A 23484-nucleotide genomic window follows, 5' to 3' on the forward strand; every position below is an offset into this window, starting at 1 on the left:
ACAGTTTTGTCTTCACCGACCGTTCCAATCCCCGCCACCAACTCCCCAGGTCCCCACACGACTTGCATAGGGCACAGAATAAATTTTAAGACTTCACAAATGCGCAGTGTTTTGCAGTGCTTCTTGATCAGCGTGTAATTTTATCAGCGTGTTAGTTGTAGACAGTGAAAATTAAAGGGTGTAAATAGTTTTGCAGTGTCGGCTCAGGGCAAAGCCTTTAATACGAATGAACTGTACCTGTAGAAACAGTAGTCCTGAAAGAAAGCACAGCTTGTGGCGATGCAGTCCTCGCAAAACAAGCAAGTGACTAACGGTTGGAAGCTGGTGTCAGCACTCACCCTGCATAATCTGGCTCCTGGCACCCGTCGTGGGAGTTTTGCCGTCACTGCAATCTTGCTCAAGGCCTGCAAGGAGGGGAAACAGTGAAAGAGTGGGTAGAATCGAGAAATCGAAACTAAAAAGAAACACTGCCCTCAAAAAGATTGTACGGCAGCCTTATGCCTTTCTGCATAGCCTTTCTGCAAAAAATTTAAAAAAAAATGCTGAAAACTTAAGATGCTTGGAAAGTGAGCTTGGAAAGAAAAGCAAACTGATACAGCTCAGGCAACTGTTAACGTGCATAACATTGAAGAGTTACAATAACGCAGAGCCTAAAAAAATTCAAAAAATGGAAACTTCAGATGCTTGGCACACGAGGAGAGATAGTACACTCCTTGGAGGGCAAACTGCGTCAAGGAAGACTACTTCACACGTTGCACTTCAAAACTTGGAAGACAGCTTTTTATAACCAAGACACAATGTGCAGTGGGTGTAGCTCAAATAACATCGATAGAGTCACCGCACATCGTGAACAAAAGCGCACTTCCACTCGAAATAAATGCTGGAGTGTTATTTCGCCACATTTCCCCGACACCATTCGACAGCAGTGGTAGTTTCCAAAGCCTGAGCCACACCATTCGGGAACACCGGACATTATTCGACTTAAAACATCGACATTAGAGTTGCAGCACTGAGAATTTGAAGGAACCGAATGTTCGCCCGTTACTAGACAACGCCCATCACCTTTGCTTGCCAGGAAATGCACTTACAGGAAAAAACTGTAGTCTTCACCGCAAATAACAAGTCACTAAAAGATCAGTTGTCTGTGTTTGTTTTATTTGCAACCTTCCGAGTCTCAGTCAATACACTTGCCATTTACTGTTGAGCATTTACCTGGATGCGTAAGTATTGGCCACTTTTGCTCCACACGGCCTTTATTCTAAATTTCCACCTGGTTTAATTTTTCAAGTTTTTTTTTTGCCAAACAGTGAGATTTGCTTGTCAAATTCCATTAAAATCTCTGCATGCAACACCCGTATTTGTAAGCATGAAATATAACACAGTTAGTTTACTGAAGTAATTCAAACTCGAAGATTGAAACTTTCGGTTATTTAAAAATTAAGGGGGCACACTGGTCTCAAACCAAAAAAAAAAAAGTTTATTTCAGCAGTTTTAATGATGAAAATTGGCGGCCGTATGTAGTTTTTCATTCTGATTGTAGATATAAAATTTGTTTTTGTGTAAATTGACTGCACTCAAATTTATTTGGATTTTTACGTTTGATTTTTGGGAAGCCTTTGTAAAAAAACTGCTGCAGTGATGCAGCTGAACAAGATGCCAGTGAACTGTGCACAAATCAAGGAGTACAATAAGACTAACACTATCATTCTATCCGGTCTGTAGCAGAAGTTACGACCGCATGAATTTTGAGCTTGGAAGATGGCAACCAGAAAAAGTTTTTTTTTTTGTTTTTCCGTAAGTTCATCGCATTTATTCCGCAAATTCGCACTTTTTGCTTGTCTTTGCCAGAAAATATCTGCTGCATTTGCCGCTCCAGGCTGCACGTTTGCATCCTTATATATAAAAAAAAAAGCTCTCACAGAAAAGTCTCGTAATGAACTGGCTGGCTTTGCTGGCACCAAAATCTTGTTTTTCACTTATATGCAAAGACAAAGCGCTCATTCATGTGCGATTTCTTTTTCAAAGTGTCAATAGCACCTCAGTATTGCGTGTGAATGCTGTATTATTAAATACTATATGCGAATGTTTTATAACACGGGTTGGTATGTTGGTTGCCCCGAGCCATATTTATGAAAACGTCTGACAATTCAAACCTCTGCTCATTCAAACAAAATCCTGCGGTCACTTTTAATTCGAACCATCGCGATTACCGTAAAAACCCGCGTATAGTTCGGACCCGCGTATAGTCCGAGGTGTAATTCGGGGATAGCAAACGCGAGAAAAAACGTTTTCACGCGAATATAGTTCGAGGAAAACAGAAAAATGCATTTATGTACACACTTGCGTGCGCACGCACGCACGATTAGTCGTCGTCCTCGTCTGACGCACTGTCTTCCGAATCTCCCTTGTCCGAAATGTCCTCCCACAGCACCTCATCCTCCGTGCCATCAAGCGCGTTTGAGATGGAGCACTTTTTGAAGGCACGACAAACGAGCGCCTCGGGAATGCAGGCCCACGCCTCGGCGATCCACGAGCAGAGCAGAGCTGGCGAGGCCCGTTTCAGCCGTCCGGCAGGGGTCACTTCTGGCTCTCCGGACCTCATCCACTCCATATACAGGCGCCTGATGTGGTCCTTAAACGGTTTATTAAGGCACACATCAAGTGGCTGTAGCTGGGATGTCATCCCGCCCGGGATGACGACGAGCTCGGTGCGGGAGTCGCGCAGCAGCCGCTTCACGGAGTCCGCCAGATGACACCGAAACGCGTCGAGCACAAGCATCGATGGGAGCCCCAGCAGTGCTCCGGGCCGTCGACACCACACGGACTTGATCCAGTCCAACACTAGCGACTCGTCCATCCACCCCTTGTCCTGGCAGCGGACGACAACATTCTTTGGGAACGTCTCCCCCTTCGGCAGCGTCTTTCGTTTAAACACCACGTAGGGTGGCAGCTTGCACCCGTCTGCCGTGCAGGACAGCATTACAGTTACCCGCGTTTTCTCGTTTCCAGTTGATCGCACGGTAACTTGCCTGGAGCCTTTTTGATGCACCGTTAGAGCCGAGGGCATATCCAAGTACACGGGCGTCTGGTCAGCATTGCCGATCTGGCCCAGCTGAAAGGGGACTGCCTTTCGCAAAGAAATCACGTGCTTCTGAAAGGTGACAAGCAGCTCTTCGTAGCTTTCTGGCAGCTTCTGCGAGACCGACGTACGCCGACGTAGGGAGAACCCAGCGCGGCGCATGAAGCGAGAGACCCAATGCTTGCTTGCCTTGAAGTCCACCCGCTGGATGCCTTTGTCTCGAGCCATCTCCCTTGCCTTTGCCTGCAGCAGCTCGATGTTCACAGCGAGTTGTGCAGCTCGTTGCTCCCGAACAAAGTCCGTCAATTCTCGTTCCACGTCCGGAAACGTACCATTTTTCGGTCCCCGGAAACTTTTTCTCTTGCCGCTGCATGCAAAAAGGGCTTCCTTCTGCTTCCGCCAACCGCGAATGCTCCGCTCATTCACGCCGAACTGCCGCTCCGCAGCACAGTTGCCGATGGTTTCGGCAGCAGAAATAACTTTCCTTTTAAAGGCAGCCGAGTACTGCCTGCGCGGTCCCGACATGGCTTAAAATCACGGAAGTAAAATCGTGGCCGTCGTGATGTGCGCCAAGTGATTGCAATGGCCACTGTTGCTCGCCTGATGCACGCCTGTACCGGTAGGTCTCTAGGACTAACGCCACTAAGGCTACCCAACGTAGAAGCGCGCAGACACCTGATGATGATGATAGCACCAACCAATGCCGAAACCAAAACTGAATTCGGGCCGAAACTTTTTGGGATCCGCATATAGTACGGGGCTAAAATTTCGCACCCTAAATTAAAAAAAAAAACCCCGGGCTATACGCGGGTTTTTACGGTATATTGCATTTTTAATTGTGCTATTTCATACGAGCTTCTAGGAACATGAAGCCAGCGTCCCCACGCAACCTGAATGTTTCGCATGGGATGAAACAATACGTCCACCGAGAGGTAGCAGTCGAGCCAATATGATCGAAGAGACAAAAGATAGTGTTTTCATTGTAAGGCTCGCATTCTCACACAGGGCGCTGGAGTTTGAGTGACCCCTTTTAAAGGGACAGACAACTGACTTTTGTCGAGTCCATGTTCCCTAGCTCCTATGGAAGCCAGCGTTTTATATGGTGCAATAACCACGAGGAATTTCAAGACAACTTGGTGAAAATAGTCAATTCAACTTGGCGCTGAACTTTCTGAAGTCCGAAAGGTGGCGCCATGTGGTATCTGAATGTGATTGATTGATTGTAAGGTTTAACGCGCCGACGCAACGCAGGCGATGAGGCGCGCCGTAGTGGAGGGCTCCGGATTAATTTTGACCACCTGGGGATCTTTAACGTGCGCCGAAATCTCGTACACATGGGCGTTTTTGCTTTTCGCCTCCATCAGAAAAGCGGCCGCCGCGGCCGGGAATCGAACCCGCGACCTCGTGGTATCTGAATGTGACACTACCATACGTATTCGGACAGCTCCATTGCGTTCAATGTGCTGCGATTAAAAAAACGCACACAAAGGAATAGGAAAGACTGCACATTTTATTATTGTTGTAGCTGGGGACACGTTTTTAAATAACTCTTCATCCCAACTACAGTTAACAGTACGTTGTCGCACCCCTCACCACCATGGTTGCCAGTATTAATTTTGGCGGCATACTTGAGGCTGGTAGATAAAAAAATTTCGCTTCTACACATTCTAGAGCCTTATCAGGAAAACCATTTCGGTTCAAGGTGTTTCAACTATTCGAGGTGAGCCACCCTTCCACTCCTGGCAGATGCCAAGCGAACACGCCCACTACTGCACCAACCGTCTGCACTGCTGATCACCGCGACACTCACCAAAGCCATGCGAATGCCCATGCCCGTTCCCGTGAGAGTGCGCATCGTCGCCATGCGCGTGGTTGTGGCTGTGCCCATGGCTGTGGCTATGGCCGTGGCTGTGAGAGTGGCCGTGGCCTTCACCTGCATCGCCGAAAGCAGAAACAACTCTATTACATTAAAGGGACACTGAAGTGATTTGTAAACATTGCGGGATTACTGGCGCAAATTGTAGTCCGGAGTCCATAGGCCCTGTTTCGACCCCTCTGAGCGCGTTTACGCATATTTATTTAGTAGAAAAATCATTTCGAAAATGCTGTCCTCCTCTCTGCATTCTCGCCCATTTTCCGTGGCGTTTTCGTGTGATGTCAGGAGGAGATGACTTGGCTTGCCTGCACTACTGCATGGCTCATCGACCTTCCGGCAGAGTCAGTCGGCCCAGTGTTCAGTCCGCTGGCCGCCGACGGGTCGTCACAATTTGTTCGCTCAGTTGAAACAAAGCCATGACACGTTTGTGAATGGAAGAATGTGCCTTTGTTTACTTTGTTAGTTTGTACACTGTATCAATCTCCGAGTCCGGGTCGTTCCACACAAGCACTGCACAAACGCACATGAGACGCTTCGCTGACTGGTACGCTAGTAGGAAAATCTAAGGCCACTTGAAGGCAGGAGAAGAGTCAGCGAAGTCAATATATGTCTTAAGGAAATAAAATCAACTGGAACTTTACCGTACAGTGTAAAACTAGGGAGCAGGAAGCACTTTTTTTGCGCTGGGTGAACAAGAACAGTGGTCAGCAGCACGACTACGCATCTGCGAATGCTTTTTCGTCTAAAAAATGCAATTGCTAGACGTGACATATTGTGGAAATTTGGGGGACACTTATGGCACGAGCGCTATACAACAAATAGTCACCTAAGCTACTTGAAATGCTAAAACTAAATAAAAGTGTAAACTGGTTATACATTATATGCCTTATATTTCCAATGCTGCCAGCGCTGGCCCGAGGCCGAGTGGTCTGGAGCGCTAGGTATGTTATTTTGCAAGTCACAAGTTTGAATCCCCGAGGATACATTGTTCTTCTTTTTCTTTTTTTTTTTTTGTAAGTTGACTTTTTCCTTTTCGGCCGATGTTTTCTATACTGAGTTCACCATTTTTGGGCCATAACGTTCACTGCTCCATGAACTAGTTCACAGAACACGCGCAGGCTGACACTGACGTGCTAGCGAGTTCTCGTTGGCGTGCTGTTGCCATAAGCAGCGACTGCTTGCAGGCAGTGGGCACACAACATAATCAGCAGACCCTTCACCTGGTGCGAATACGCTTTTTACCATACAGGAATGAGTGAGGCAAGTTCCAAATATGCGGGAAAAGCGCATGACATTTGAGCGTCTGCGGTGACGCGGAGGGCGTTCATCCACTGCGTAGGCCTTGGCTAGTAATTGCTATGATTCCAAGCCGTCCTGGGAGGCTTGTCTTAGGAATTTTACAGCCGACAACATGGCAGAAGCGTGGTATGACAATTATTGAGATATCGAGAATACCCGTCCAACGATAATGTCGGATGTCAAGCATGTTGTTCTACAGAACCGAAACCGAAACTTGTTTGAATGCTAATCCTGGACATCGTCCAGTCACGGTGCACCTCTTCCCATCGTCACAGCCTTTAGTTGGTGCGGCTGCCGCAGACCGCGCATGGTAGTTTTTCTTCTTTCGGGCTTTATAAAATAATTACCGCCTTATCAACCAGATAAACGATGAAAATTGTGTTAGTTTGAGCCAGTCTACGCAGTGCAAGCAAAAATGGGACCTCGACAAATTCACTTCAGTGTCCCTTTAAGAAATAAGCGAAACAGAGCGCTAGAGGTGAGAGGTGCGCTGAGTGCACAGGAGGTTGGAATTTTTTGCACAACTTATCACGATTGATGTACAATGAAAATTGTTGCATTTGAAATTCCGTTTGTTTTTTCTTTCTTCACTGAAGAAAACAAAAGCAAAACCCATCATGGCCGCACAGTTTATAGAAGAAAAAAATTAGGCCATACTTGAAAAGACAGCTTAATTAAAAAAAACACTTTCATATCTTGCTTGGCTTCAGCTTTCTCATCAATTAAAAATATCAGGCTCCTCTCATCTGTTAAGGTCGCAGTGTTGTCTGTGACAATCTCAATATCTGTGACAATCTCAATAACACAGAAGCAGAAAGAAGCATGGAAAAGGGGAAAAGCACGGGGCAAGTGACTAGCCTGCCATCTGTCAGTAGAAAGTGGAAGTGCTTGCGGCTGCTGCTGTGTGTCGTAAGAGGAAAAACAGCGGAAACATAACTGATTGCCACTTAATCCAACATTTCCTAATTTGACAAGCAAGCTGTATTTCCTTAAGTTCTGTACTTAAGTAAATATTTATCAAGGTTCAGTTATTGTCCCCTATGTGCCACGCCCCGACAACAGCCCCTCAGCTTCAAAACGCAGCAGGGGGGGCCCACGCCGCCCGGGTTCTGAAGCGGAGTTTCACAGCTGGAGCATATTCAAGAACTCTGCGGCAGCGTATATCACTGCCCAGTAACATCACTAACCTTACACCCGACAGAACACACCCGAAGGGGGCAGATGGGGGTAAGGAGGAGCGTACTGACCGCCGTGGGAGTGGCCGTGCTGGAAGGCGAAGATGCCCACCAGGTTCACCAAGAAGCCCAGCACCGAGACGACGAACAGCCGCTCGTGCTTCACCTCGGGGGGCTCGATGGCTCTCTGCATCATCATCATCATCATCATCATCAGGCTAAAAGGGAGAGTTCACAAGCAGTCTGGCACACACCGGCATGCATTTGACAACCCTGGCCACCTAGACACACCAAACGTTCAACTCTTTTTCATGTCGTAGTCAAAGAATCGAACGACTAGTAAATGTGTCGGTGGGATAAACACACCTAAAAGATACAAATTTATCTTTGTTTTCGACAAGAAGATGTACAATTGACCAAAAAGAAAACTTTGCAGCAAAAAAGAAAAAGAAAAAAAAAGCAAGAAAAGAGAGAAAGAAAAGAATAGCTGGCTTCGCAGTGAATATTAGAATCACCGGGGCTCGAACCCAGCTGGTAGGGTTAAAAACCCGTGACCCCACCCGCAGGCCACTGAGGTCGAGTTAGCCTGTTCAGCCGTAGCTCAGGTCAGCGGGACATGTGTTGTGTGAAAACCAGTAGACGGCGCTAGTGGGGTGTGTCCAGGGGCCGAATTCTCTAAAACGACGAGGCATCGTTTTGAAACGACGGGGTAGCGCCATGCAAATGCATGTGTTCTGGGGTTGGGGCCGTCGCTTTGGGGCGACCTCAGGGGCAATCACCGCAGAAAAGCGCTGTGGCAAGGGCGCGAAGCGACAAGTGAAGCGACGGGGGGGCAGTGGGTGTCGCTTCGCGCCCTTGCCACAGCGCTTCTCTGCGGTGATTGCCCCTGCGGGTCGCCCCAAAGCGACGGCCCCAACCCCAGAACACATGCATTTGCATGGCGCTACCCCGTCGTTTCAAAACGATGCCTCGTCGTTTTAGAGAATTCGGCCCCAGGTGGTCAGATTTGTCAATCACGCCACCCTATCAAGTCAGTCATCATTACCACCACCATCAACTCTGCCACTACCACAGTCCACACCTCACAAATCATCATGGCGGTGTGCAACGGAGAGACCAGCCGACCTCTCTAAAATGCAGAAGTTAGTCCCCCTGATATTCTAAAATAAACTTTCATAACACTATTTGAGGGCACTCAAAGCTGTGCTCTACAAATGCAGTTGTCACCAATTTTTTAAATTCAGATTTTTTGAACCTCCATTCAAAACAAAGTTCGTAATTTCAGAATGGCGGCTAGATTTCAACGTGTTCGCTACATTTCAGAAACAGCTTAACTAAGACATCCTCTCGGCTGCTACTCGTTCTCCTACAAGACGATCATGTCAAGAAAAAATTGCTCGCATGGTTTCTCAGACAAGCATTGGATGGTGAATAGAAGACGTGGAGCAAGTATCAGAATTTAAGAAACTAAGAACAAGGGCTCTCGGCTCGCTAGATGCTTAAAGATAGTATCTTACTCTAACCGGCAACAACGTTCCCCCGCCCCAGCGAACTGAGGACCACTCGACACCCACAACTTCCAAGGCAGCCTCCTCCTAGACAACTCTCCACATGTAAGGCCATCTCAATGGAGGAGGAAAACCGCAGCTGTATTCATCATGGCCCAACAAAAGCCACAATTACAACGCTACAAGGGCCATGAAGATGAAATACAGCATCGTTCAATTTGAAAGAACAAGGCAACTCACTCAGTTTGGCCATTTCAGCCTCAAAAGATGCCTTTTAACCAACAAAAAAAAAAAAAAAAAAAAAAAAACCCAAGAAGCACTGACAAAATTTAAATTTCCTGCTACAGTGGCGAGTAACGTAACACAGGCCAGCATAAAAACATACTCACCCCCACATTAACTGCACATTAGCGTTCAAGCTGTGTCATCAAATGAAACTAGAAGCCCTACTACAATCACCCGGCCGTTTTTCTGGGCAGAGGCCTTTGGCCGGTGGCCGCCAATCGGCCAAACAAAATTTTGCGACGTCACAGAAAAGTTGCCAAAAAGGGGCTGGGGAGTTGCCACCACTTCATGTGTTATCTCTATTACCTCAATTACTTCTTGGAAGTTCGCGGCAAAATTGGCTGTATTGTTATTCGGACAAAGCAGTCTGTTTACTGTTTCTGAAACAAACTTGTATTTTGTCTCCATGGCCCCTTTAAGGGGGCCTTGGGGACCAGAAAATTGCCTAAACAAGCATTTTTTAAGACCATGACTTCGTGTAGCGCAAAAAAAAAAAGGACTAGGATTTGTCCAAAGACTTGTCCAGGGCCACTAAATAAGCTACGCTTAAGAGTAACGACACTGACGCACGGCGGTAGCCATTTTGGTGCCTGACGCCAGGGTGGCCAGCTTTATGGCCCCATTGAGGCTGACATTGGTGCTAGCGTAGCTCATTTCTTTCCATTCTTTCCCAACGGGAAGCGATGCAGGCGTTTTCAACCCTCCCGCCGGTTGAAACAGCCCAGCACAGAGCAGCTTGGTATCACTACTTTGTCTGGGGGCTTAAAAACTCACTCTTCACGTGTCATACAGCCGCACTGCGCTCCGGAAATCACGTGTGATGCAGCCGCACTGCGCACCGAAAATCACGACTTACCAAGCAGCGTGCACGGCGGCAACAACAGAGGCACCAAAATGTCAGCGCCCGTGGGTATTCCCGGGGTGAACAAATGTCAGGCAACACTATTCGACCAATGGCCGCTGTCGGCGGCATACAACAATGGCAGAAAAGAGTGCCGATACTCTGAAACCTGATCTAGTGGCTCTAGACCTGTCCGGACAAGGACAAGTCTTTGGACAAGTCCTTGTCCGTCTTTTTATTTTTTTTTTTGCACCACACGAAGTCATGGATTACCGCTACCGACTAGCCCAAACCCAAACCCTGCGAAGCCTTTTTTTTAGGGATCACTTTTTCCGTATCACAGTTTTTCTTCCGAAAAGTCGGTACCAGCTAGTTATAAAAGCCATACAGGCCAGATTTCGATGAAAAAAAATGACAATTTTTGGATAATTTCTTCTTTTTTTTTGCCATGAGCGCTATTCCAACAATAGAAATCCTCCAGAGTTACATCCCAGCATGTAGAGCGGACAGAAAGAACATTTCTTTTGCAGCGTAAAGCTGAATGTTTAAACCATCCAATAAGGGAAGCAGATTTTGCATTTTGTTTCAGTAGTTGTTCATTTAGCATTATCTTTAATTGGTTAGCAGGAGTACTTAAAACCTACAAGTTAAAACTGATGTAAACTTATACATGATTGCAAAACAAAAAACTGGTTCCCACATATCATTCTTCAGAACTCCTGGTATCTATTCATGCCTTGCTGGTAATTTTGTGTTGTACAGTTTTTATTCGATTGTTCTCAAGAACAATCAAGAAAGATTTTCAATTATCTCAGAAACTAAAGACCCTACATCAAAACTAATTGCATGTTAGGAATCAGCTAAAAAAACTGAACAAGCCCATAAAATTTCATCAAGACTGGTTAGAAAACAAAAAAAAAAGTTTCTAAGACCAGTGCGCCCCCTTAAAAGAGCTACTGGCAAACTGCAGACCAGAAGTAGCCAACACAATCCCATCTGCTGTCCGAACAAAATTGGGGCAGCCGCAGAGGGGCTCTTTACCTACGGCACAAAGGGGGATTCAAGCATCGGAGTACGAAGATGTCAACCAAGTGTTGTTCCGCTATTTTTGGAAGAAGAATAGACAAAACAATGCTAACGCCGCTCCTTTTAACTGTCAGCAATGTGCATCAAAAAACAAACCAAATTGCACTTCATCACTATGCCAAACAATGGTGCTCTTTTTTGAAGTGTGAAAGAAAGCGTAAATTTGGAAACCAGGTTACACCCTCTCCTTGACAGCCTCATTGTTTTGTTGCGGCACATTAAACTTTGGCAGTGCAGATATCAAAAACTCTTGACACAAGCTTTATAGGCAGTTCATATGTGCGTGAGAAGGTATACACATTGTTGGTTGCATGCTGAAATTGTCAGTTTCGGACAGTGACAGTTCTCGCAGAACACAATAATCTCCAAATGACTCAAAAAGTTCAAACGAGCTGACACCGAGAATTAGCCCGACAAACTGTGTCCTCACAAAAATTTTACCAATGAAGGTAGCGTGAACTTTTTGTGGCTGCACTACGCTCTCACAAGGGAATAATTTACCTTGAGTAAAATTTTCCCAAAAATAGTTTACAAGCTTGCCACAGGCGGCTGAATCACTGACAAACAGCTAAATTTCTCTAGCGACAAAAATGAAGACCCCACACATAAAGATTCATACTAATAGATACTAGAGGGAAATTGTTACTGCAATCGCCGTCATTGGGCACCGTAGCAGCTGGAAGCGTTTTTTTATATTGGGCCTGGATTGCAACATACCTTACTGTGGCCCCCGAAGACCAAGGCAAGCCACAGGGACAATTTTTTTCTCGTTCAAGACGAAATGAAGCTAATTTAAAAATTTCTGACAAGGATGTCTTTTATGAGTGTTGAAAATATTTCAAAGGAAGAAGAGGTGGCCACTGGCAGCTGCTGTCTAGTATCATCGTCATTGTAGAGTTCCATCCGCCATTAAAAGGAATCACCATCACGTCCCGCGGTCCTGGCCTCGGTTCTTTAACAAAATGGTGCCGTGACCAGGATGAGAAGATCTACACAGTTGAAAAACGGTGTGTGCGGACCGCCATTAACGATGACGTGAGTGACACGGCTGCGAGGGAACTACGCCTCCTGACCATCGACTGCAAGCGTCTGCGAAGAAAACCTAAGGAATTGAGAATGCACCAAACGTGTACCGGATACCACGCCCTCAACAACTTTTACCGACTCTTCGCGGACGCCTCGCGGACACTGAAAGATAACGAAAACGGCTTCGACATCAACGACAACGGCTTCAACATTCAACCGAGCGTGATCCTTCTCGACGACCACCTAGTCATTAACGACGTCAAGAATGGACCTGCAAGGCCTTTGCCAAACAAGAAGCTTAATCCGACAGGACGTCAAAGCACTGATCGACGACATTAAATCCCGCATGACTGACGAGACATCATCAATCAGTGAGCTAATGTTCCTGAAGAAAAGTTTATTAGAAAAATATGAAATCCTGAAAAAACTGGACGGTGAAATTGAAGAGCTTGTCGAACTGGACGATTTAGAGAAAGAATATGAAGCATCATTAGAATTCGAAGATTCAATCCTGCTGACAAAATTTAGAATGGAGTGTTTGTTCCCGGAGTTACAAAAATATCCTAGCAATGACACTGTAGCAATAGCCTCCAAACAAGACAACAGCACCATAAAGAACAAAGAGTCAGCACTGAAGAGCAGTGGCCGTCCTAACAAGAACACCGATTTGGCGGCACCTTCGAACCACGATCGTCAGGAGCCCCATGTCACCGAACGAGCTGGTACCTTCAAAGACGAACATAATGCCTCAACTGACAAAGTGCAGGCAGCTGCTCCTGATGCTCGTCCAGACGAACTGACCAGAGCTTTTTCCAGAGTTGACGCTGCAAACAATGAACCGGCTTCATTACCTTCAATGAGTGTAACGAGTGATAAAAGCGACGGCACCACAGTGGATACACCTAAAGGGAAGTCGTCTTCTTCGGAAGATTTTGAAGAGAATAAAAAGTGCTCAGCGTACAACGAGCGACTTCAGGGAACACCAAAGAGGAACCAAAGAACACTGCAGAAGCATCGACACATTGGGTCCATCAAGCGTTCAAACATATCTCGCGCTCCCGGAAACACGACTTCAAAGGGGATTTTATTGACTACGGCAAAACGTGAAGATTTTATAACCCCGATGCCAAAACGACGACGGCGAAGCTGGACGACCCTATGACAAGCATGTACAGTAGCGCAAAGAACGCTCAACAGAAACGCATGATCAAGTACAGAGTGATAGGAAAAACAAAAAGGCAAGGCAAAGTCCCACGTCGAAGGACCTGTATACACCTCAAGATACTCGTCCGGTACCTGAATTTCTCTAGGACCCGACAGTCAACCCGACACTCATGCAGCATGACGTTTGGGCAAATACTGCAAGGTCGTGATCCAGGACGAACGACGGTCCAATCTAGTCGATTAACCTGTTCAGATTCCACGATGCACAGGTTTCACAGACGCAGGAAACATCGGTGGAAACGAATGCATGGACTAACCCGGTGCGGCTACCACGGACGTGACCTCGATTTGTGCTACGGACTGTGTAATGATTTTAAACTTGGACTGATGGCTACATCGAAGAGAGATATGCGAGATGACCGCTAAACACGGTTAACTCTTCCCGTCATGTTCAACATCTTCCTGTGCAAATCGTGTGGCCGGGAGGATGTTGAAAATATTTCAAAGGAAGAAGAGGTGGCCACTGGCAGCTGCTGTCTAGTATCATCGTCATTGTAGAGTTCCATCCGCCATTAAAAGGAATCACTCACATCCCGCGGTCCTGGCCTCGGTTCTTTAACAATGAGCAACCGTTTATGTCAATAGAAAAGCTTCAAATAATCTTTCATGGACAGTTTATGCAGCCCCAGACAACTTTTGAGCTTGCTGGAGAGACTAGCCAAGTAACGATGGAATGCTCCGTGGTACATGACGGTGCGCTCGCTGTACCAGGAATATATACGGACTAATAAACGTACGAGTAATAATATACGTGCCAGAATATATATACGTAGTAATATATGTACAAGTAATAATATACGTATGTCATAATATACATACTAATGTATGCGATATATGTACAAATTTCGTATTAATATGTACCAAACTTGTTTCGCACATATTAGTACAAAACTCTATGTCCTGCTTAATTAAGCCATTCTTGAAGACACATGTGGCCTGCCCCCACTCACCTCAACTGCCTCCGAGAAGATGAAGAAGGCGATGAAGAGGAGGACGAGACCGTTGACGAAGCCCGCAAGAACCTCTGCACGCACATATCTGCAGGGAAACGTGGCAAGGTCTGAAGCAGGCCGTTCTCAGGCTGTGGTCACTTATGTCGACGATCAACGCCGCGACAATCAGCAACGAACCCCTGATCGGAGGAACACCACTGTTCTTCAAGGAAACCATCGCTTTATGTGAAGCAGGATAACGCTAGTGCAAGTTAGAGCATCTTGAGTAAGTCTTTTGCACGTGCGAATGCGACAACTTGGTGCAGTAAACCTGGCTGTTCTGAGTCGGCCAAACCCTTACCCTTGTAACCCAAACAATGCGCTGAGGGCACCCGAGCTGTCTCAAGACTGGGTTCTAAGCCTTGCGAGAAATAAATTTTATTTTGCAATTTTATCCACTGAAGTTACACTTGTGTTATGACGTGCACTCTAGTGGAGGGCTGTGGATTAATTTAGAGAAACTGAAGACCTTCATTGTGCGCCGAAAGGTCGTGACTGGCATTTTGTTCAAAGCCCCTATCGGAAAAACAGCCTCCAAAGCCAGGCACCTAACTCGTGACTTTACGCCCAGTGGTGCACATCTTTAGCCACCGAGGTGGTTACAACCCAGGCATTCACTTGAATTGTTGTACCAGAGTAGTTATCCAGCATGTGAAGGTTGCGTCACGGGCTAGTCTTACAACACCAACCTGCGCACACTAACACGAGCATCAATATGTATCACAGCCCAGTTGTCGAACGACAAAAACTGCAGTTTTTGCGGCAGACCCACAGGCAAAGTACACACGCTTGACTGGCCGAAATCAGTTTACCGCATTTCCAGGGATGCCAGACCTTTGGCAACGCTCCCGGCATTTCTAGGGCAGCTTTGAAATGATTTTTCGTAAAAAAAAAAAATGAAATAGAAATGCAAACAGCAATCGCCTCTCACAACTTTCGCCGATGCGAGAATTGCATTGAAAGAAAGGGCCTGTAACTTACCCGTAGGAGAACTTCTCGTTTGCGCGCCACTTTGTAATGACCGAGGCCGCTAGACCGGCAAGCAGAGCTGTGCAGTCGAAGAACATGTGGAACGAATCCGAGATGAGGCCCAGGCTGCACACAGAGAGAGAGAGAGAGAGAGAGAAAAAGAAAACACCGACCCGAGGGGAAGGAGATTAACACTTCCGTTTGGAGGCTTAAAGGGGCCACAAAGCCAACGTACAACTTCGTTCTATTTGGAAGAAGTACACTTTGGTAGCTCACTCAGCTGCATACAAGCAGCGAAAGACATTTTTATAACCGAAAAAAAAAAAAATATACAAGAAATGTTGCACAACTTTCAATTTTCGTGCCACGGGCAGGAGCAATATGGACCGGCACCAAAAACATTTTTTCAGTGTGTTAACCGGGCGTTGCCACTACTATCTCCCAGCCATGTTTTTTTCGGCGGTAGCCTAGGTCAACAACTGCAATCGTACAAACAGGATTCTGGGACACCATAGAAAACTTTCCACAAAGTGGCTAGGCGGTTGCCACCGTTTCACACTTTCTTTAATGTCTCGATTATTAGTTTGAATTTGCGATAAAATTGGTATCATTGTTATCGCGACAAAACAGCGTTTTTATGAACTAAACTTGTATTCTGTCTTCTGACAGAAAGATGAATTGTGAGTAACTTGGGGTCTTTTTTCTTTTTGTTTATTAAATGCCTACCTAGTGTATTGGTTATTGGTTTCCTCCAAAAATAGCCTCAGGGTAGTTGCTCTGAGCCAACAGCTATGTCCCTACATTATAACAAGAGCGCAACATTTATGTGACACATACCGGGCTCACATGACGACCCTGTTTGTTCCTACAGAAGTAAGTGTGAGAGAAGAAAACGTTTATTTGAGCACATAAGGCACGCAAGAATTTCGAGCCTGTTTAAGAGACACCAAAGGCTAGACAGCTTCCAGCTAGCACACAAATATCAGAACTTTTATTGCACCTCGAAGTTTTATTTGCCCATAAACGTTGCTTTGTTCATTCGGAAATAAATCATTGAAGCCGGCATCCCTCTATCTTCTTTCCATTCAATTCATTTTTATAGCAAAAAGGAAAACGCCGCAAATATAGTGCAACAGTGATGCAGTAGTGCCACCCATCAGGAGCTATAGGAACTGTTTTAGATGCTGATGTGTGCCTGGCTAAAAAAAGGTTCTCGTCTGTAAGCTGCAACACAGAAGGATAACCTCACTTTTGTATACATTTCAGACACTGCAGACCACCGTCCGTAAGCATGTTCTGATGTGATTAAAACGACACAGCTTGCACTGCAACACCCCAGTTACCGTATTTTTGCGCATATAACCCACACCAAAATGCTAAAATTTCAGCGGTGAAGTAGAGGTGCAGATTATATGCGAGGTATTTCCTTTGGTGAAGCTTCACCGCAATGCGTGTTGGGCCGTGATGCCCCTACAGCCGTAATAGTGACTAAGCCACTGTTGCCCCATTGACACTGCTTATTTTGTACACACAGCTCAACAACATACCAACTTGAAAAAATGTATGTGGCAAGCAGTCCACTTATGTAGTCGGTAGGTAAGTTATTTTACATAAACAAATGCGTAATGTCGCTTCAGTGGTAGCTTTAGTCCATCCTTTAATGTATAAAATATACGGGCAATATGCGGGGATAATTTTTTTAATCCGTCGACGGAAAGTAAGGGTAAGGGTTATACGCAGGGGCGGGTTATACGCGCGAAAATACGGTACGAGAGCAAAATGGCAAGCTTTTAGATGGTCCAAAAGGAAAAAATACAACCTTGCTTAACTTGAAAGAACTAGCCTTTGGTAACTCACTAAGCTTCTTTGCAGACATTACAGACGTTCTTTAACCCCCCCAAAAAAACTGTGGTCGATTCCTCTGTCATAGGAATCGGTAAAACATGAAAGTAAAATGTGCAGCGAAATCTGCAGCTGCGCATGATTTGCGGGTCGGCGGCTGTCTTGTGGGTGTGCTTGGCGAGCGACGTCCTGCTGGCGGGTCGCCACGGCAAAGGTGTACAGGCATCATTTCCGTGACGGATACGACGTCAGTGAAATCTTGGTGTATACCGGCATAAAACACTTTTGTGTTAAAATATTAAACCCGAAAACGAACAACCCTAAGTATAACATACTCTTTAGTATAAAGGTTGCTTTGCCGCAAAAAGTCCCCATGTGCAGGGTTGCACTCTTTACAGGCTGCTTGCCTCGCTGTACAGGCGTCATTTCCGCAACGGATATGATGTCGGTGAAATCTTCGTGAATCCCGGAGAATAAAACACTTTCGTGTTAAAAATGAAAAAAGTATTGTGAAAAGCTTTCACATTTCACATTCCGCGGTGTCAGCAGCGATGCTAAAGAGGAAAACAAAAATTAGGCCCACCTCCCTGCGAGGGGGACTCGAGTAAATGCGTCGCATAGGGGGTGGGTGTATTGCGTTAACGTTTAGTGTTTGGGGAGTTGGTGGTAGTGAATGCGTTGTATCAGCAGCTTCTTGACGTAGTTTGAATGAGTCAAGTATATAAGGCGCGTTCGTAGCCTCCCATTCTGTGTCGGCTTTGTGGCGCAGTGGGTAGAGCACCATGTACATTCTGTTCCGCCCGCAGGGTCGAGGGATCGAAACCAGGCGCCGGATAGTATTTTTTTTATATAGTGTAGGGGGAGGGGTGCGGACTATGACTATGGACGTCAACGCGGGTGACATCGTGAGTTACTGAAATGCTCTGCATTTAAAAAACATAGTTGTCAGTGTGTTTTAGTGTGCAAGCGATACAATGAACCGGAGACCCCACTACAATCGCCCAGTGACGTTTCTTGGCGGTTGCCTTTGGTCGGCGGCCACCATAATAACCTAATTTGAGGCCTCAAACATTGCCAAGACCGGAAAAAATGCGAAAAAATTCTTTTGAGCAAGTTTCCAAGATATCTGATGGGCTTAGAGCAATAATTTTTGGCTGAGGTGCTGTGTGACCCCATTTTGTAAGTACTGAGTGTGCTTGTTGATACATTCCGAAAGCATTTAGGATATAACAAGAAATCACAAAAAAGGGTTGCGGGCTCCCTTTAGCCCACTCTCAATAAGTAGGGGCGAAAGACTCACCTGTTGGTCCATACCCCGTACAAGAGTTCGACGAATGCGAACGACAGGTTCAGGATGAGAAAGAGGAAGAGGTTCCGAGACGCCTTGTCCGAGAATATTAACCTGCACGAAGAAAAGAGAACGGTCACTTTAACGAAAAAGTATTTGCCTGCCAGCAAAGTGACCTGCCGAATGCATTGGCATTCTTTCATTCTTCAAGTCTAACGTCACACCGAGCCAATCTGTTGCTAGCACTATTCCTCAAGAGAAAGCTCTATACCAACGGTATTCGTCAACGAATGGCTGTTTTATCGAACAAAAAGTAATGCTTTTGTGTTCCAGGTAGCCATTGTTGGTCGTTGTCTTTTGCAACGTGAAACAATTTTAGCAATACTTGCTGAAAAATCGCAAGTGTGGCCAGACAAGAGCTCAAAAACAAACAGACATCTGCATTGCAACTGCAGCTATTATCAAAAGAGAGAGTTGAACTAATGTGCTCACAGCTTTGGAGCATGTAGAAAAATGTGGTGGGCTTTTTGTGAACAAAAACTGACTCCATGCCGAATCAAAAACGTTCAGAGTAATGGCTAACTTTTTTCACTGTCTTGTTTCCTTTTTTTTACTTTTAGCCGCTAACCCCGAAATTACAAGGACTGAAGACAGGTTGACAAGTGTCGATTACTTACAACATCGCTTCCTCCCACTGGCCGCCCTCACGGCCAGTAATCTGATAACCCCCAATCTACCAGTTTGACTTTGCTATACAGTAAAACGTCATTATAAGAGATGCCGCTACAAGAGACACTTGGTTATAGGAGGCATTTGAATGAAGAATAGCCCCTTCGCTTTTCTATGTTAGCCATGTTAGTAACTTCGCACACACGAGACCTTGGTTACACGAGACACGTTTTCCGGATCCCTTGAATGTCTCTTGCAACGATGCTTTAGTGTAACACGCTATGCTTTCCTATCCTTTGAGCATACTATTCTAGTGCCCTTGCATGGTACAGCTTACCAAGCTTCTGGTGTAATTTTACGACTGCTTTGACCCGCCCCCAGTTAGTATAACATCAGTCTAATGTGACAAGCTGGGCCTGTTGCTTTGTGATTTTGAGAACACATCGCACCCACGAAGGTAACACTACACTACGTGCAACATTTCGGCGAAGACCTTTCTTAGATGACAATCGCCCGTCAGAGATTCAACTGAACCTAGTTATAACGAACACTGATATAGCGAACTATCGGCTATACCAAACTAAATACAACCTTTGCTTAGCCGCTGTTCATACCAGTGACACTTATTCTTTTTATAATGAAGCCAAAACTGCGAGAGCCGTGCGCAATATCAACTGTAATGAAGAAATATTTAGTCCGTAACGAATAAGCCACCAGACCAAGATCACATCCTTCTTCAAATAAATAAATATGCATGCCTGTTCTGTCAAAAGGAAACTTTGTTCTGTTGTAATTTCACGTTCTCTTGTTCCGGTACATTTAGTTTGAAATGCCACAAGGAGACAAGCAAGGATTACCTCATTTATAATGGATTCAAAGCCCAGAACAAAGCGTTTTTTGTCGCTACGATTGTCCTGCAAGACAGATTATTTGTCGATGCTGATTTGTACCTCTACTGTTACAATGAACGTTGGATATAAGTAATTTTACTGCCCCGATACTACGTTGTTATGGTGAGGTTTGACTATTTCGCTTCCTTTTTCACCCTCCTGTTATCTCAAATGACTGACAAGCAAATACAGGCCTTCTTAAGTGGGTTTTGGCTGACCCTCGAGGCAAGGAACCTGACAGGTACCCTCATAGGACCGTGAAGAGAAACTACAGGAGGGTTGCAATCTGGGCTAGTTGGAATTGAGACATTCTTGGATAAAACCAGCGCGAATTCAGATGAAAACAGAAGGAAGTAACCACAAGGACAGCCACAAGGACAGCGGCTGTCCTTGTGGTTACTTCCTTCTGTCTTCGTCTGAATTCGCGCTGGTTTTATCCAAGAATGAGAAACTACAACTTGTTTTCAATCACAAGACTACCACAACGGAATAATAAACATGCCGATCTTACAATAAAACCACTTATAATGGGCTATCGGGAAATACATAACATCTGATGACACCCCCCGTGACTCATCCTGTGATGCCAAACCTACAAGCATGAGAGAAATAAAGAATGGCATCAGTCAAAGCAACCGGAAATTGTGCAAGGCTTCTGGAAGCTTGAAAACTGCATTAATGGCGACTAAAACTGAAAAGTAAACCCAATTTCACTCAGCATGAAATCTGCCGAAACAGCGAAGCTGTGAGTTTTAACGAAGATTTCGTTCAGCTTGGGCTTCTTTCTTGTGCGTAATATTCAAGTAATCTTAGCCGCTAATCATCGTACAATCTGTTTCGGGATGCTTTCAGTAACACAAGACTTGGAGCTATTTTCTGTATAATGCTCCTTCCGTACACGGCCATGCTTTACAGCGCAACAGGCAACGTGGGAAAGTCAGCTTACAAAGGCCAAGCACACACCAATCTTAAAGGAGCCATGAAGACAAAACACAAGTTTGGTTCGCTCGAAAGATTGTCTCGTTGGAATCATACTGACACAAATTTTAAGGTAAACTTCGCTCAAATAAACTACTATATAATTAAGAAAAAAGTGAATGGCCATGCAACCCACTAGCTCATTTCCCGCAACAGCACCTATGATGTCATACCAGCCAGCTCTGCGATTGGTGGAGGCCGGCAAAAGCAAACGCAAATTAGGCTGAACTTATAAGCTTGCCGAACGAGCTATTTGCGCTTAAATTTAGGGCACGTTCTTTTTAAAGCAATAAGAACGGTGGGACAAACAGTGGAACTTACGAAAGCACGTCACGTGTAAACATAGGAGTACTGATGCGTATTGCTGGTGGTACTGCGTGCACTATGCTTGGTTTAGCTGCACAGGACTGCGGGGCTTTGGGTTGTCTCAGATGGCACCGGCCGATTTACGCAAGCAACGGTGTCTTACGTGACCATATTTGTCGATCGAGCACTATGTTCCACGAAATGATTATTTTCTCCTTGAACAAAAGCCAGGCTTAAATACGGTCAAAAACAAACCAAAGGCAGAAAACGGCTTGCCGCGGTATGGTGGCGCCATCTAGGTTCACTAACGGTAAACAAGGCTTCGCAATCGGCTGCAGTGTGGTCTGTTCCATTGCAGACCACGAAAACGCGCAATTTACCGGGAAAACCAAAATTTTAACTTAAATCGATTAATTTCTCAGTGAATAAAACATCGTTTGCATCCGGACAAGCGCTGGGGGCACTATAAAACACAAACGGCTTCACCTGTAAACATACAACATGCATGCACTGTGGGAAGACACTTCTTCAAGGGATATACAAGCTGTATTATATCAAAATATGAAGACCGTCAGATCTTCGAATTATTTTTTTTATGAAATTTTCTATACTGGGAACCAGACAAACCTGGTCCAGAGAGAATGCGTGACACAATACCAGCTGAGACTGTTGAGGTGGTGAAACTGATAATCGAAGTGCCCCACTACTTACAAGCGACATGGCACACAGCACCTGGATTGCGCTGCGAAAATTTGTGCATATCAATGACGAACACTTGGCGAGAAACTGGTGACACTAAACAACCTCCAAGACCACCTAGTATAATAATTCGACGATCTCGCTATAGTCCTAGGAAAAATTTCACCCGCTGCCTCAACGACCACCAGACTCACCTCTACGTGCTATGCAAACTTTTGCGTGTCGAGTTTGGCCCAGTGAACTCCCAAGTGAGCTTCATCATCAAAAGCAACAACAAAACTTGCAGGCACAGCGTTGCGCAGGGCTTTGAAGTGCCACACTAGCTTTTCAAAAAAAAAAAAATTTATTGGCTATGGGCCAACTTGAAGTTTCTGCTGCGCCATGCATCGTGACATGAAGTCAACATGTCAACTGTCCCATTTTTGCTATGGCCCCATTTATTATGGTGTTAGAAGAAGGAATTTCAATCCCACCCCTTAAATTGTAACTTATGTTGTTGCGTCAACATCGTTTCCGCCTTTGAGCAACATTGAAGTGAGATAGGGATAGCCCAATCTATACCAATAAAAACCGGTTGGCATGACTGACAAATTTATCTTAGCCCAGACCAAACAGCTGGAACTATAAAGTTTAAATTTAGAAAATAAATCCCTTTCCTTGCCCACTAAGGGAGAACTTTCTCTAAACTTCACCCACAAACACGCGGAAAAGGCTGAAGCATATTTTCACAAATCCGGCAATATCCTCTAAACTCCGTCGAAGTTACCAAATTAGTGTTTACATTTGAGGACTGCTCACAAAAATTTATTTTTAAAATTTAGGATTTTTGTTAGAAATTTCACCCTTTACGAGGTTGATTAATTTAAATGCGTTTTTATAAATGCTAGAACATCAATAGGGCCACTACAGGAATGGATTTTTTTTTGTCCGTTCTAGAAATCACCAATACAAAAACGTAAATTTGGCCACCTCCGTAAATAGACTTCACGATTTCAACCCGTGGCAAGGCTTTTAAAGACACAGCATTAACACAGTCATAGCTTTGTTTTTAAACTTGGTGATGGATAGGGGCAAATCCCTTTCTCTGTCGCAGAAACAGAACAGAATACAGTTGAACACCTTTATAAGAGACACGCACCGGGGAGCAGTTTCTGTCTTATAACGAGACGTCTCCTATAAGCAGGGTACCATGTTTTCACTAACTGATCAAACCATAGTTTAATGTGGGCACCGTATGACTAAAACAAGCTCAAAAGAACGCTACAGCATGTTGAAAAAGATTCATTCTAATTTATGTTTGGCACACAGAATTTATGAAACAGTTATGAATCTCTGTTTGCTTCATGACTGTATTTACACTGTTTTTTACAACCGATTCTACCAGCTTTCTTTTCTTTCACTGTTTGTGGAAGATGAATCGTAGATGAATAGCCAGAGCGCACAGCTTCTTCC

The 23484-nt window shown here is 45.2% G+C and overlaps 1 protein-coding gene across 1 annotated transcript in view; it reads right to left on the reverse strand.

Moving 5' to 3' along the window:
- The window catches only part of Znt86d (solute carrier family 30 member 7), a 42622-nt gene that overhangs the window by 15158 nt on the left and 3980 nt on the right, over positions 1 to 23484 (reverse strand). The window contains exons 2-7 of the mRNA XM_077693159.1: positions 18503 to 18604; positions 15373 to 15486; positions 14350 to 14437; positions 7502 to 7616; positions 4890 to 5012; positions 339 to 404 (exon numbers count right to left, since the gene is read on the reverse strand). Coding sequence (XP_077549285.1) covers positions 339 to 404; positions 4890 to 5012; positions 7502 to 7616; positions 14350 to 14437; positions 15373 to 15486; positions 18503 to 18604 — 608 coding nt within the window. The remainder of the gene's footprint in view (positions 1 to 338; positions 405 to 4889; positions 5013 to 7501; positions 7617 to 14349; positions 14438 to 15372; positions 15487 to 18502; positions 18605 to 23484) is intronic.

This window comes from Haemaphysalis longicornis, unplaced genomic scaffold (assembly GCF_048455015.1).
Source record: "Haemaphysalis longicornis isolate Haplotype H1 unplaced genomic scaffold, Haemaphysalis longicornis Haplotype H1 scaffold_12, whole genome shotgun sequence".
Lineage (NCBI taxonomy): Eukaryota > Metazoa > Arthropoda > Arachnida > Ixodida > Ixodidae > Haemaphysalis > Haemaphysalis longicornis.